The sequence below is a fragment of the Petromyzon marinus genome, chromosome 1 (genome assembly GCF_048934315.1).
Source record: "Petromyzon marinus isolate PM22_M1 ecotype Great Lakes invasive population chromosome 1, UKy_Petmar_22M1.pri1.0, whole genome shotgun sequence".
Lineage (NCBI taxonomy): Eukaryota > Metazoa > Chordata > Hyperoartia > Petromyzontiformes > Petromyzontidae > Petromyzon > Petromyzon marinus.
In genome coordinates this window covers 31,586,794-31,600,307 of record NC_133667.1, presented here as the reverse complement: position 1 = coordinate 31,600,307, position 13,514 = coordinate 31,586,794, and the positions used below count along the sequence as shown (strand labels likewise).

Genomic DNA, 13,514 nt, shown 5'->3' with positions numbered 1-13,514 from the left:
CCAATTGTTCACACAATGAGCATGTACAATTTTAAGCTTTTTTGAGAGAGACATTTTTTGGGATGAAAATCATGCAATAATCTACAGTTTTCAACGTACGCCCCCGTGGCATGTGTAGTTCGAGTGCACGCTGCCCTATTAGCACTGCTTTTGGTTGTGTGTAATTCATTGCACACTCTTACTGTAATCACTCCTGTATACATGGGGCCAGATGTGCGTATTATCCATCTCACTAAAAATATTGACGGCCGAGGCTGACAACGCGTTTGCTCACCAAGTCTGATGAGAACATACTCTGTGTATATAATGACGCGCGTGTATTAGTACAATCTTTAACACGTGTGTATATACAGGTGATCCGTGTACTCCTGCGCGCACACACACACACAGCAACCACACATTGTACCGCAAAAATGAGCACTGTACTTTGTTTACTATGCGTTGAATATAAAATAAGCAACGTTTCGGCTGACACCACAGAGGGCAATCTTAACCATTGATAGGTATGCTTTCATTGCTATGCAACGTAACATAAAACAGGTAGCTGATGAACATACAACATCACATTACTTAATTAAAGTACAATTCTACGGTATTAGAGTGGTATGTTTTCAGTTTCAGTCTTCAGTTCCATTTATTAGGTATAACCCTGTGAGCCATGCGGCTCTAGACTCGGGTGCAACCGCAACAAACAAAAACATGAACAAGGAAACATCTTAAAGTGACTACGCGCAACAGAAAAATTCAGGAAAAAAACAGCAACCCAGAACACCAAAGGAGAATTGATGCTAAAATATGCCAAAATTGGCGGTGCATGCCTGACATCCATAAAATTAGATTGGGCCGTCGGGGGGGGGGGGGGAGCGAAGTTGATGGAGCACACATGGATGGAAGATGAGAACAAGTCGTTGGTTCCTACAGGAGACCGTATAGCAAGTAGGTTACTGACATACCCTGCTCGGTTGCAGGAGAGTGTGAGAAGCCATCATTTTGTAAGCGTGGGGTTTCCCCGGACACGGTCCGGTACTCCCACATGCAAAAAAAATGATTTTAGAAAACGGAGCTAGACAAACATTCCAATGCAGTAGCCTCCTTCATTGCGTAAGTAAGCCCTTTTAAAATCACTTGGCATGAAGGTGGCTCGCGAGGCTAATACCATGCCAGAACACACTGAGCCGACACCGCTGACATTCTGGCTTTTTTTAGTTGGGAAACCACCCGTGATAACACCATAGCGAGATGTTGACGGCCTTTGCCCGGTCACCAATGACTGCACCGAAATAAAATCCATCATATTTGATTAAGTTTGCTTTCCACTTGATTCGCTTTCGCTCTTCCCAGCTCTTGAGGATTACACATTTTAGCGTTTGCCGTGCGACAATAAAGTCGGCATTATTGACAGGGACTCAAAAGATGGTCCGTCGACACAAGAAGGGGCGCTACTCACTGAATTGAATTGAATGTGGGTTTGTTCCATGACATTGCCGGCAATAATTAGAGGGAAGATGAAAAAAAAGATTACGTTTTAGAACCTTGAAGAAGCACATCGATCCGTGGTCCATTGAGGAATAAATAAGGCGAAGGAAAAAAGCAATACTGTACATACTTTAGACAATAAAGGGATTGGAATATGTCGGTCAGTGTCCTCTTACTAGTGCTATTGCATTCGCAGAACTGTACTATCATTGAAGTATTATCGTTAAAGTCCGACATATCTTCACTCTCCGCCTGAACTACATAACATATTATTAAAGCGTTACAGTATTTACTAAGCAAACAATTCACCTGCTCTGGATCATACCACTTACATAGTTGTACGTGTTGCTGATGCGTCAGTCTGTGCGAGACGTTTCAAATAACGACTTGGCAAGAGAGAGAGAGAAAAAACACACACGCGTAAAATAACAAGTTTAATATCACGGTTGCTGATCCAAAAGTCCAAAAGGCCAAGCTACCAGCAATAAGCAGCACGATTAAAGTTGTAATTATGTGAGGGGTAATACGTTTTCCTGAATTTTGCAAGGTTGCAAGAACACAGTACAGATGAGACGAAACAGTCATTCTGATAAAAGTGAGTCCTCGGTTACAAACGCACACCACACATTTAAAGAAATACAATTAGCAGTGCTGTGATTGTGTTCATATGAGTTGAAATGTATCAGGTCTGAGTACAGGATGGCCCAGATGTCGTGCGACGCCCAATGAATTGATCCGGAGTATTTTTGTTCCTTTGGCTATTAGTTTCTGTTTTAAAGAACCTTACACTAACGCTTTGGTTCTTTCGGTAAAGTCACGTAGAAAGAAAAAAATAAATTAAATAATAGCATACGACGTTTCGATTGCAACACAAGCAATCATCATCAGGTACAAATGAAAGAGAAAACAAACCTAGTGAACTTAGAAATATAATGCAATACAACATAGAGAGTCGGCTAACATAATAGGGTGTTTACTGTTTTTTCTTTCTACGTGACTTTACCGAAAGAACCAAAGAGTAATTGCTGCAAGTCACGAAAGCTCCAAATCAAGTTTGAACCATACATTAAGTTTTACAGATTTAAATGGGGGGTCACTAGACATCTGGACCAACCTGTACGTAGAGCTGCAACTCTGACCCATCGGTGTGCTGGAGCTATGCTTGTAACGACTGAGCATTCACAGTAAAACTTTCAGTTTAACACGTAGGCTTTTTAACACGTAGGCTTTCGCGACCAATATCAACCATAATAGAGGTTTTTTGGGTTAGATCGCGTAAATGTATAAATGTGTCGTTAAAACCCGCCACCACCCGACACAGACACCTAGTAAGGGTTGTCACGGAAACAGAACGTGGCCAATTCGTCACTAGTACAGCACACCGGTGTGTTGGAGAACCAAGCCACAACATTTTTACATGAATTATATAACAAGATAGTTTTGGAGTGTCGTAGTATTGTAGAAGCCAATGCCAATAGAGTACTGTATTGTGTTATCCATGCAGAGTGCCGACCACACCACTCCCATCTCGTACATTGCTTTTATTGTGTTTGGCATACATTTAATTGGAGCCCTTCTACCCGCGGTAATGTGCTGCATTTAATTCTGTAGCTTGAAACCAAAAGAATCCCACTCCACTTTCAGTCTTCGGTCTATGTTTCAAGGAATGGATATACGGTAAAATACAAAGCAAGAGAGGGATGCATATATATGTGAAGAATACCATTAATCATGAACAAGCGTGTGGAAAAAGAGGTGTCAATTATGACTATCTTATGACGGAAAATTGAATACAGGAGCTTAAAATCTGTCTAATGAATACGGCATTGTGAAATACTTCAAAACATCTGTACGTTTTAATACACATATGCAATTATACATTGCAAAGTACCATAGTTTTTGTTAAAATCTGCCATCAGCACCTGGTGTTAAATTGGTACACTGTAATGTACCGAATTGCAGGGATTTTAAACATCTGAAAGAATGCACTAACGTACACATTTGTAACTAGTGCCTTACTTGGGTGAATCGTTTTATGACTAAAAAGGTAAAAGCAAAAAAAACAGACGTTATGCATTTATGTATTTTGACAAAATTGACATGTGCAATACAGTGACACATGATACAAATAGACTGGATGCGTGAAACAGGACACGGGGATTCTGTACGGCATTTAGCGATTAGGGATATTTTCCAGAGCTTAAGATTAATTCGCATCTCGAGGCCAGATGCCTAATTTCGGACTATCCGAAATGTTTGTTTCGAATTTATCCAAAAACATGATGAGGAATTAACACAAAAAAACTCAACACCACCCTCGTCAACACGTGCTGTCATTTTGTGTCACTATCGTTAGCGCGAATGCATGATACATTTGATGTGTAATGTAAATGACCATAACATCCGAAATTGTGCTTTTAAAATAATTCCGAAATTCAACCATTATCAGTATCATTACTTTATAGAGCGACTGGCTGCTGGCCCCGCAGATCTTTATTACGAAGAATTCTGCAATATTGTGTATTAGAGGACTGTAGTTAACATATACTGGACATTACTTTATGCTGTATAGTAATGCACTGGGCGAGCAAAGTCAAACCAACCGGTGCAAATGTGATGCGTATACAAACATGGGTTGCCAAAATATGTTTATAAAACAAAATACTATGCCAGGAAAATGTAGGGTGTTGCCCTTAAAAAAAGCTGTAACCAAATTCCAACAAACGAAACAAACCTGAGGTTTAAACATCCGAAAACAGGCGCACCCAGGAAATCGTTTTACAACAGTGAAGTGAAACTTTAATCGTGGATCTTTTTGTCACTGATACAAATAAAATAAATACCCTCCACCACCCCAAAATTGTAACCTCCTGAAAAGTCGTCCAGTTATCTTTTATGTCTCAACAAAGACACGATAATTATTATTATTACAGATAAACCAGACTTGTCATGGTAAGGGACCTCCTGAAAATTAACTGACAGTCATGCAGCGATAAGTATCTTATTTCATAAAGTTATTATTTGTTACATAGTGACACTGGTGTAACCATCAACCGCATCAAAACATCGACATGCCTATGCGCACATCTTCATAAATGTGGCCATGTATCCCAAACTATGGCCCATAGAGTAAACCCATAGAGACACAAAGATACGCGTACTCATATAGAAGCATAGAGATACATTAAAGACAAACCATAGTACAGTGCAATAGTGCGATTGTGGCCATGCAACTCAAACTACGGACCGTATAGTAAACCACTGTCGTGTGCACTCCTTCAACGTAGGAATGTCATAATCAGAATCGACACGAACTCTGTCCTAAAGCCCCGTCGTCGTGACTGGCAGACTTCGACATTGTCTTTCATCTCCGTAATACATGGTAACGTCGTTCGCAAGAATCGAAGAATATCGCGATATGCGTCACAAATGTTTCATCTTTGCCCCCTTTGCAAATCTGGCGTCGAAAACGGCGGGAATTTTGAAAATCCCGCCGTGCAAACCCCGGCGTTCACGCTTTTTCTGCAGCTCGTCACACCGTGCATTGTAATGAGACTGGGGTGGGGGGGAGAAGTCGCATTCACTCCCCAGCCCCGCGGGGTGCAGATAGGAGACAATGAACTGGGCGACAGGAGCTTGGGGAAGGGGTGAATAGGAGAAGAGGGTGCCGAGGGGTTGTTGCGTGGGTTGGGAGGGGGAGCGGCGGTGTAGCGGCCAGCGACGCTGCGCTACTAACACGGCCACCCGAGTTCCATTCCCGCTCACGGGCCAACATCGGTGGCGAGTTGGTATTCGCCGAATTATTATTCGCCACCGGTCCCCCGAGGGGGGGCCCTCCTCCTCTCCTCTCCTCGGTCGACTCAGCCTCTCAAATGAGTAGCTGGTGCTGCGGTGTGTGTCAGCATCGTCAGTGTGGAGGCAAAGGGCGGCCGGGCGCCGTGTCCGCCTTCAGAGGTGCTCGTTAACAGCACTTGTCCCAACATTCTGCGAAGGCTATACGGGGGATCTCTTTCGTTGGTGGGGTGGTCATTGCCCAGATGTAGGTGGTGGTGATGGTGGTGGACACTATAGGACATATGTTAGCCAGGGAATATTGCTGCATTGTACATCTATGTTGGCATAACATTTTTTTTTCATCAGGCTCCCACAATGTAAAGTACTGGGACTCTAACCCATTGCTGTTACTATCTCTGCCGTCTCTCCATATATACTCTGAAGACGGACCATTGTCCGAAACTGCAGCCTACTATATATGCTTTTATATTCATCACAACACAACAGTGTTGTGATGAATATGGTAATATTATTTACAGTTGTAGGTTCGGGGCAAGGTTGGCCTGATTGAGCAGGAATGTTATGGAGAGGGTAGGGTAAAAGACTAGAGTGGAACAAGGGGGTTATGATATCACACACTGAGCATGTTTCTTAAGGGAGGTGAGGACTAAGTTATGGCAGTGCATGACTAAGTGAGGGGGTTTAGAATAGTTGGCACGACAGGTCTCTGTCAGGGCAGTGTGGATAGGTAGGATTATGGTTTGGCAAAACTAGAGGTATGACTAAGCTTGGGGTTGGCAGGTAAAGGGATAGGAAAATGTTGAGCAAGGGTTGGAAAGATAAGGCTCTATCAGCAAGGGCAGCGTGTGGACAGGCAGGCACCAATGGCACGGAGAAGCTGGTGCTGTGGTCAGGAACAGGGGAAGGTCGGGCAGGGGCAAGGCTCGGAGGCTAACCGAGTGGGTACGGCGAGGGTCGTTGGCAAGACGCAGAGCTGGGGCCAGGGGAGTTGTGGACGGGCTAGCGTAGCGCTGTGGTGGTAGCAGGAGTTGGAGGACAAGGGATGAAGGCGAGGGGGAGGGCTCGAGTTCGGGGCAGGGCAGGGCTGGGAGGGGCTGCGGTGGGCGGGATGGGGATGGTGGTGGTGGTGATGCTGCTGCTGCTGCCGCTGCCTCTTAGGTTGAGATGCAGTGCTCGTGAGACCGGTGAATCTACCGCTGCTGTGTCCCCTGGAAGAAAAGGCGGCTCTCTGCCCTTGCTCGGGTTACGTGGGGACGAGCGAACGGAGCACCGAGTGCTGTGAGAGGAGGAGGAGGAGAAAGAGGAGGAGGAGGAGGGGGAGCCGGGCATGCGGTATTTGCGAGCGCACTTTGAACAAATCGAGTGTGAGCGTGTGCGGCTGGATGGCTGGGAGGTATGTGACTGTGTGAGACGCTGTCGTCTTAAACTATCTTGTGCGACTGTAAGGACGTGTGTGCCAACGTGTGAGACGTAGATACCCATGTTAGTGTGAAGCGCGTGTGGACGGTGAGTGAAACAATGTCTTATACGTGTGTGTGTGTCTGTGTCCGAGACGGTGACATTGTAGTGCGATACAATGTCTTAAGCATGTTGTTTGTTGTGAGAGATGGGGAGAGACACTGTAGGTGTGAAACAATTACAAAGTGTGAAACAATTACAGTGTGTGTGTGTGTGCGCGCGCAATGGAGAGATTGTCTTGTATGTGAGCGAATGTGTGTTTGCCTGAGGCTGTGTGACTGGCTGCCTGAAAAACTTGAATGAGATCACGCGTGTGTGTGTGTCTGTGTGTGAGAGAGAGAGAGATCGAGAGAGAATGTGAAGTGTGAGAGAAGACTCCGTCTTGTACACGTACGTGTGAATAATGTTTGCCTGCCTGCCTGCCCGAGCCCGTTGTGTGTGTGGGTGGTTTGGCTGCCTGAGAAACTCCGACGTTTCACGAGATGTCACGCACGTGTGTGAGACGTCCACACTCAATGTGTCTTTCTCTCTTCTTCTTCTGCATGAGACGGGTCTGCGCGCTACGAACCCGGCCGCCCGAGTTCGATTCCCGCTCACTGCCGACACCACCGGGTGACGATTATCTGAACCGTTCCTGGGCCTCTCCTAGGTCGACTCGGCCTCAAATGAGTACCTGGTGCGGTGCGTAAAAACATCGCCACCGGGGAGACAAAGACGGCCGGGCGTGGTGTTGGCCACCCACACACCCCCCTTTAGTGTGCCGTGCCGGCCTTCATAGGCGCTCGCTAACAGCACTTGCCCCAGCAGTCTGTTTAAGGCTACACGGGGGATATTTGTCTTTGTATGCATTATAAAAGTACCCTTGAAATGCCAATCTACTGCTGGACTAAACAAAGGCAGCAAGCGATGTATTGTTTAGTCGCGAGGTTTGTTTGGCTACAAACCTCGCCACCCTGGCAAATTTTTGAAGCCTCCCTTCTGTGACCGATACACAACGTGGGGGTTGTTTTTACCAACAGGGTGATTTATGGTTCAAACAATCCCCCATTTGATCGACACGGCTCTTGGGTTGTTAGACCTACTTCACCACGCTGGTCATTGTGGGTTGATGAGGGCAGTGTGTGTGGGGGGCAAGGCTAGGGGCGTCAGAAGTGGTTAGTTCGGGTGTTGTGCCATGAATTCGACAAAGTTAAGTTCGACTCTCAGGCCGTGGATAACACGTTAAGTGGCGAGTGACACATCATCACACGTTGTTGTGTGTTCCATGTCTCGTGGCCCGCATAGGTGTTGTTACATTTATTTTGTCGGAACAATAATTAACAGGCCACGCGACTGAGACACTTTCTGGGAATAAAACATTACATGTGCCACCTTTAAGAGTACTGTATAATTGCTCTGTTTTTCACTTTTAATGTGAGAAGACCCAGCACGACACGTGAGTGTGTGTGTGTGCACGTGTCTGTGTGTGTTCACGTGTCTGTGTGTGTGTGTGCGTGTCTGTGTGTGTGTGTGCGCGCGCGTGTCTGTGTGTGCGCGTGTCTGTGTGTGCGCGCACGTGTCTGTGTAGGGCGCGTGTCTCTGTGTGCGCGCACGTGTCTGTGCAGGGCGCGCTCGCGGCCAACACCAAGCGACGATTATCTGAACCGGCCTTGTGCCTCCCCCTAGGTCGACTCGGCCTCAAATGAGTACCCGGTTCGGCGATGTGTAGTAAATATCGCCACTGGGGAGACGAAGGCGGCCGGGCGTGGTGTTGGCCACACATTCCATCGTGTGCCGTGCCCGCTCGTTAACAACATGCTGACTGTATCTGTCAACCCATACTGTGTACCCCGTATTCTTGTACAGGGAAATCGAGTTTGAAGGTCTACACGGCGTACAGCCGTTTGAATAGGGGTAACATAAATAAATTGTCTATTTGTTTGTGTTTCTCCCTTATGATGGGACTTTGTAGGGTGAATGTTGAGATTTATAAGGGCACGGGGTGACCAATAAGGTCTGAATTGGTCTGTAGTAAGGGAGGCACTGATAAGGGGTTGACAGGTATTTGTAACAACACTTGATGCAGCAGTCTGTTAATGCTAGGGATCTTTATATTTATACATTGGCTTTATGTGTGAATGTATATTATGTGTGTACAGTATGAGTGTCATTTTTGTCTGCGTGCATGTACAGCAGATTGTTTGTGTACAGTGTTTGTCTAAAAGTGTGTGTGTAACTGCGTGTGTGTGTGCTACAGCGTTGCGTTGTTAGGCTGAAGAGTGGCGTCGTAGTGAAAGCCCACGTGTTAGCCCCCATATCTGCGTTACAGTCCTGTTAGCAAAGTCTATCCCCATCTGATATGTGATTAGTTCTTAATGTGCTTGTTGTTATCAATGCAATTAAGCTGCGACTGAACTCGTGCCAAATTCCATCTTTGCAGTCAGCCTTTCTCGAACATCCTTTCCATCAGTGATGTGCAATAGATACACGTGTTTGTTAACGTGTCTGTTCACAATGACCTTTATGTATGTCACACGTTTGTAGAATGGTAGGGGTCACCTTGAGCTTCTTAAAGCACACTAATATGCACCGATATTAAAACATGCCCTTCCCAATCTGTAGTTTATAGCAAATGTGTAAGTTTACTCTGATTCTTTTTTGCTGAGCATTTTTTTGGTTCATTCCAATCCAGTCGGTGTTGGGGTATTTTGAATCTTAAACGTTGACAAGTATTCCTCTGTGAATCACACATACTTGAAAAGATCTTGAGCGTGTCTGTGTGTATATATCTCCATACACAACATTGCAATCGCTTCCTTGGCCAGAGGTAAACTGCGTCTCGAAATATAACTTGAGATAATTTGGTTTTAAAACGAGGTACACGACACACACGCTGTTTGTACTTGCTTAAATAATGGGCAGTTGTTTTTTTATATATGTCAAAAACAGCGCCAAACAGGAAAGGAAAATCAGACGGCTCATTTTTCACCACAAATGCGCAGTTTAATATGAATTAAGTAACGAAAACATAACAAGCGGTATGGGTGTAAACGTTTTTTACGCTTAAGGAAAAAAAACATTCTGCAGTGCCAGTACCTTAAATGTCAAGGAATGCATGAGCTGCAACTGGAGTATTTTAAAACACTTAAAATAGAAACATAGGTGTTTTTGTTGGTAGGGGTTCTTTTTCAAAACAGACGAAGGTAGTCAGTTGGCGCTGCCTTAACTTACGAGCCAAATCCCACGTCTTTGGGACCAAGCTGCTCCCTTGCTCAAGAGTGAAAAACACGCACATCATTTTGGTACTGCCTGTACCTGCAAATGCTAGATCTATTTATAATGCACAGTGTTAATAACCAAATCACCTGTCCGTATGGGTTGGTGAAATGGGGAGCCTAGGACCAATTTAGATATAACTCGCCACTGATTTACTGTGCTAGGCTTGTTAGGGAATCAAACTCGGGTGGCTGGGCTCATAGCGCTGTGCAGAAACCACTACAGCACGCGCATTCAAATGCTCTCAATTAGCTGTGGTGTTGCTCTCCAGACACTCGTTTGTACCTGCAATATTTTATTCTTACAATTAGCCTGAGCTACAGTTACTATTTCAAAATGTATGAAAATTGTGTGTGGAATATACTATGGTGTAGCTTGTGTACTAAATTGCACAGCATGTGCTAATAAGGTATTTTACTTTTCAAGGCCACTCATTAAGTACAGTATGAGAAAGAATACATATTCTGCAACGTGCAAATTGAATTGTTGTGGCGTTGTTGGAAAGGATATTGAGGAGGGTAGCACGTGCAATAAAAAAGGACATAATTCTCCGTAATCTCTCGAGTCCCATGCCATGCAGTCTCGAGACGCAGCTCTGCGGGCTTGGCAAGTGCTATTGCAGTGATGTAAATTTTAAATCAACTTCCCACAGGTGACTTCAAGGTCGTATCTGCCTCTCTTCCAGGTGGTTGTAAAGCTGCATTCCAGAAATGAAGAGCTTAAGGGCCAGGTTTAAGAAGAGTGAGGTGAGTGTTTTTGTGGAAACTAACGTCAAACTTTGTATCTTGCTGCATTATATTTTGTGGAAAGCATTAGTCATGTATTAGACCAAACTGTACATTTTGAGACCAATAGACTTTTCAGTGGTATATGTGAAGTTGTTTTGTCAAACTACTGCTGGATTAGCGCCTCCTCTTGCCATGCAGCTTTCGGGGATTGTGTTTGACCATAGTTCACCATACCGGTTACCCATCCAAACTTTCTTCAGGGTGATTTGATCACAGGCGCGCAGTGGTGGACACAGTGGGCAGTGCAATGTTGGTTCAAATATATTTTGTCACAGATAGCCAGAAGGTTGTTTGCTTTTTTCTCTCCCAGACTTGAGTGAGAACGACCAGGTGAGTTTATGTTGGACACTGTAACAGTCACAGGTATACATGGTAGGTGGGCGCAGTTTTCAAATGCCACTGGGAGCCTAATGTGCCCGCCACAAAATGTGAAACTTGAAGCGTGGCTACTAGTGGCGCACCTGCAGATCGGGGCGGTAAAATTGAGTCCAGCCAGCACAAGCCACACACCGCCAGAGACAGAAGCCCTCAAGCGTGAAATGACAAGCACTACCTTTCACGAGAGCAGGTGCGCACGCAGGCGTGTGAGCACGTTGCAGTTTAACAATGTGACAAAAGCACTCTAAATTGACAATTTCTTTAAAGGGTAAAGAGAAATCAATGCATTTGGCCATGTTCTCTGGCTGTGGTTCACAAGCGCACGCCAACAAAAGAAACTCACGAGCGTCATTAAAACAGCAATGCATCATCAGCCGTGATCTGTGAATTGTTCGATGAAACCCTCCTGAGGCGCCTATCATCTCCCATGGTCTTGCACCGCGACAATCTATTTGGCACGTGTATGAGAGCCACTTTTACCGCTCAATCTCCGTGGTGAACATGGCCCCTGTTCGCTCCTTTTGGCGAGAATAGGATACACGGTGCAGTAGGAGGCCAAATGTTTCTGACGGTGACCCTTTGCTGTGATGAATGGTTAATTGCCTCAAATGTTTAGCCTGCTGCATAGTTTGCAGTTATGAGGCAGTGTTTATGGCTTGAGTGGTGAATTATTTTCAGTTACGTAAGCAGAGCTGACGCGGTTTGACTGATTTATAAATTTAACTTTAGTGAGGTAATCCATAGAGAGACTTTTGGCGATTACGAACCGCTTAAACATCCCAGCATTGTGACAATGCTGATGTCAACATTGCCTCCAGCTTGGTTGTAAATGATGTCGTAATTGCTTTTGCTACAGTAAATGTTCAGATATTGGAAAATTTATGTTCCAACTTGAATGCAAAAAATGTTTTGCATTTTTATGCTTGTAGCAAAAGAATGTTTGATTCAAATAAAGTTGAGTAAATGAAATGTAGCGGTTTCATTTAAATGTGATTGCTTTTACGATTCATGTTCTTATTTTATCCACTGGAATTATTTATTGGATTAAAAAAATATAACTCGTATTTGTTGCCAACAGAGTTCAGAAAAAGTACTGTTTATGCTCGTTGTGGAGAGAAGCCTATATAATCATCTACAGGAAAAAAAATATACGTAATTTTGTCGTGAAATTGTTTATTTTTCCCCTTGAGCAATTTCCCCTTTCCAAAACACCACATACACTTTGACAGATCTATTCGTAAAACAGCCATTTGCGTGAAAAAAAGTGAAAATCTCAGACGTGGCGTTGGCTATTGGAGCAGCAGAAATTGCAAATTCATATGCCTGTGTTGCTTTATTTACGTGATCTTTCACAATTTTCCACGCCAGTGGCTTTCCATTGACCTTACTGTTCACTGAACTGGTGCTTTCGTCGCCTTAGACAGGTAAAATCGCTGCTTTCACCCGCTTCTGTAAAAGGCTCACCTGAATGAGCCAATGGCGTTATCAGAGCAGCAGTGATGTATGCAGAGTAAGTGTCAAGGAGCTCTGATTGGGGTGCATGGGATAGGAAATTGTGTCCTCTCAGTTTCTCTGTGCTCATTTAAGTATTGGTGGCATTTTGATTGGTTTAATTTTGACCCCCAAATGAAGTTATTTTTTATTAGTGAAGGTAAACAAGTGTCCTGGCCATTATCCGAAATGTGACCTTTGACATTACCAATAGTTGTGGAACTTGTTAACAAAAAATGATCGTTAAACCTCGTTTATGGCCATTGTTGAGCACAAATTGAATAGACTTTTAATGAATTGCAAAGACATCAAAAGATCATGAAGTCTCTGTGTAAAGCCTAGGAATTAATTTTAAGAGCTTAGAATCAGAGCAATACATTTTATAGCCAGCTATTTCAACATATGCCCAGAGTCATCATAAAGCCACTTTAGATTGCTGTTCACTCAGAGGAAAGGCAGTCCAGTGGGCAAGTGCGTCACTCAGTATTAATTAGAACATGAGAACTAGAACACAGTGCCAGATATGCTGAATGAAAACAAATGCACATCAACTTATTTATAAATAGATTTATTCACGTATTTTTAGTGGTAACTACACAGCCAAAACATTCTCAGATTGTAGTGGTATGCTCATTTAAAGGACAACGTAGTTAATCTGGGAGGGGTTAATTTGGCTGTGACACAATGCTTGCTTGGGTTTTGGTGTTTCGCCTTGGGTATTTTTTACTTCACTTTCCATAGGCCCAATTTTACTATTGGAATAATTTAATCATCATATGGAAACATTCTTCCAGCATTTCTGCAATCGCCAAAGTATTTCATCTCATTATTTCATGGACACTATTCTCTGGTGGCTGCGTGGATTCATCTATA

At 44.1% G+C, this 13,514-nt stretch overlaps 1 protein-coding gene across 2 annotated transcripts in view; it reads left to right on the top strand.

Annotated features, from left to right (window-relative positions):
- The first annotated feature begins 6,415 nt into the window (after positions 1-6,415).
- UACA (uveal autoantigen with coiled-coil domains and ankyrin repeats) overlaps positions 6,416-13,514 on the top strand; it is a 73,994-nt gene continuing 66,895 nt past the window's right edge. Inside the window, exons 1-2 of one of the 2 annotated variants that reach the window (XM_032949280.2) lie at positions 6,416-6,603; positions 10,670-10,730. In XM_032949280.2, coding sequence (XP_032805171.2) covers positions 10,695-10,730 — 36 coding nt within the window. In that variant the 5' untranslated portion in view covers positions 6,416-6,603; positions 10,670-10,694. Of the gene's footprint in view, positions 6,665-10,669; positions 10,731-13,514 lie in introns of both variants that reach the window. The other variant, XM_032949285.2, reaches the window with a different exon arrangement.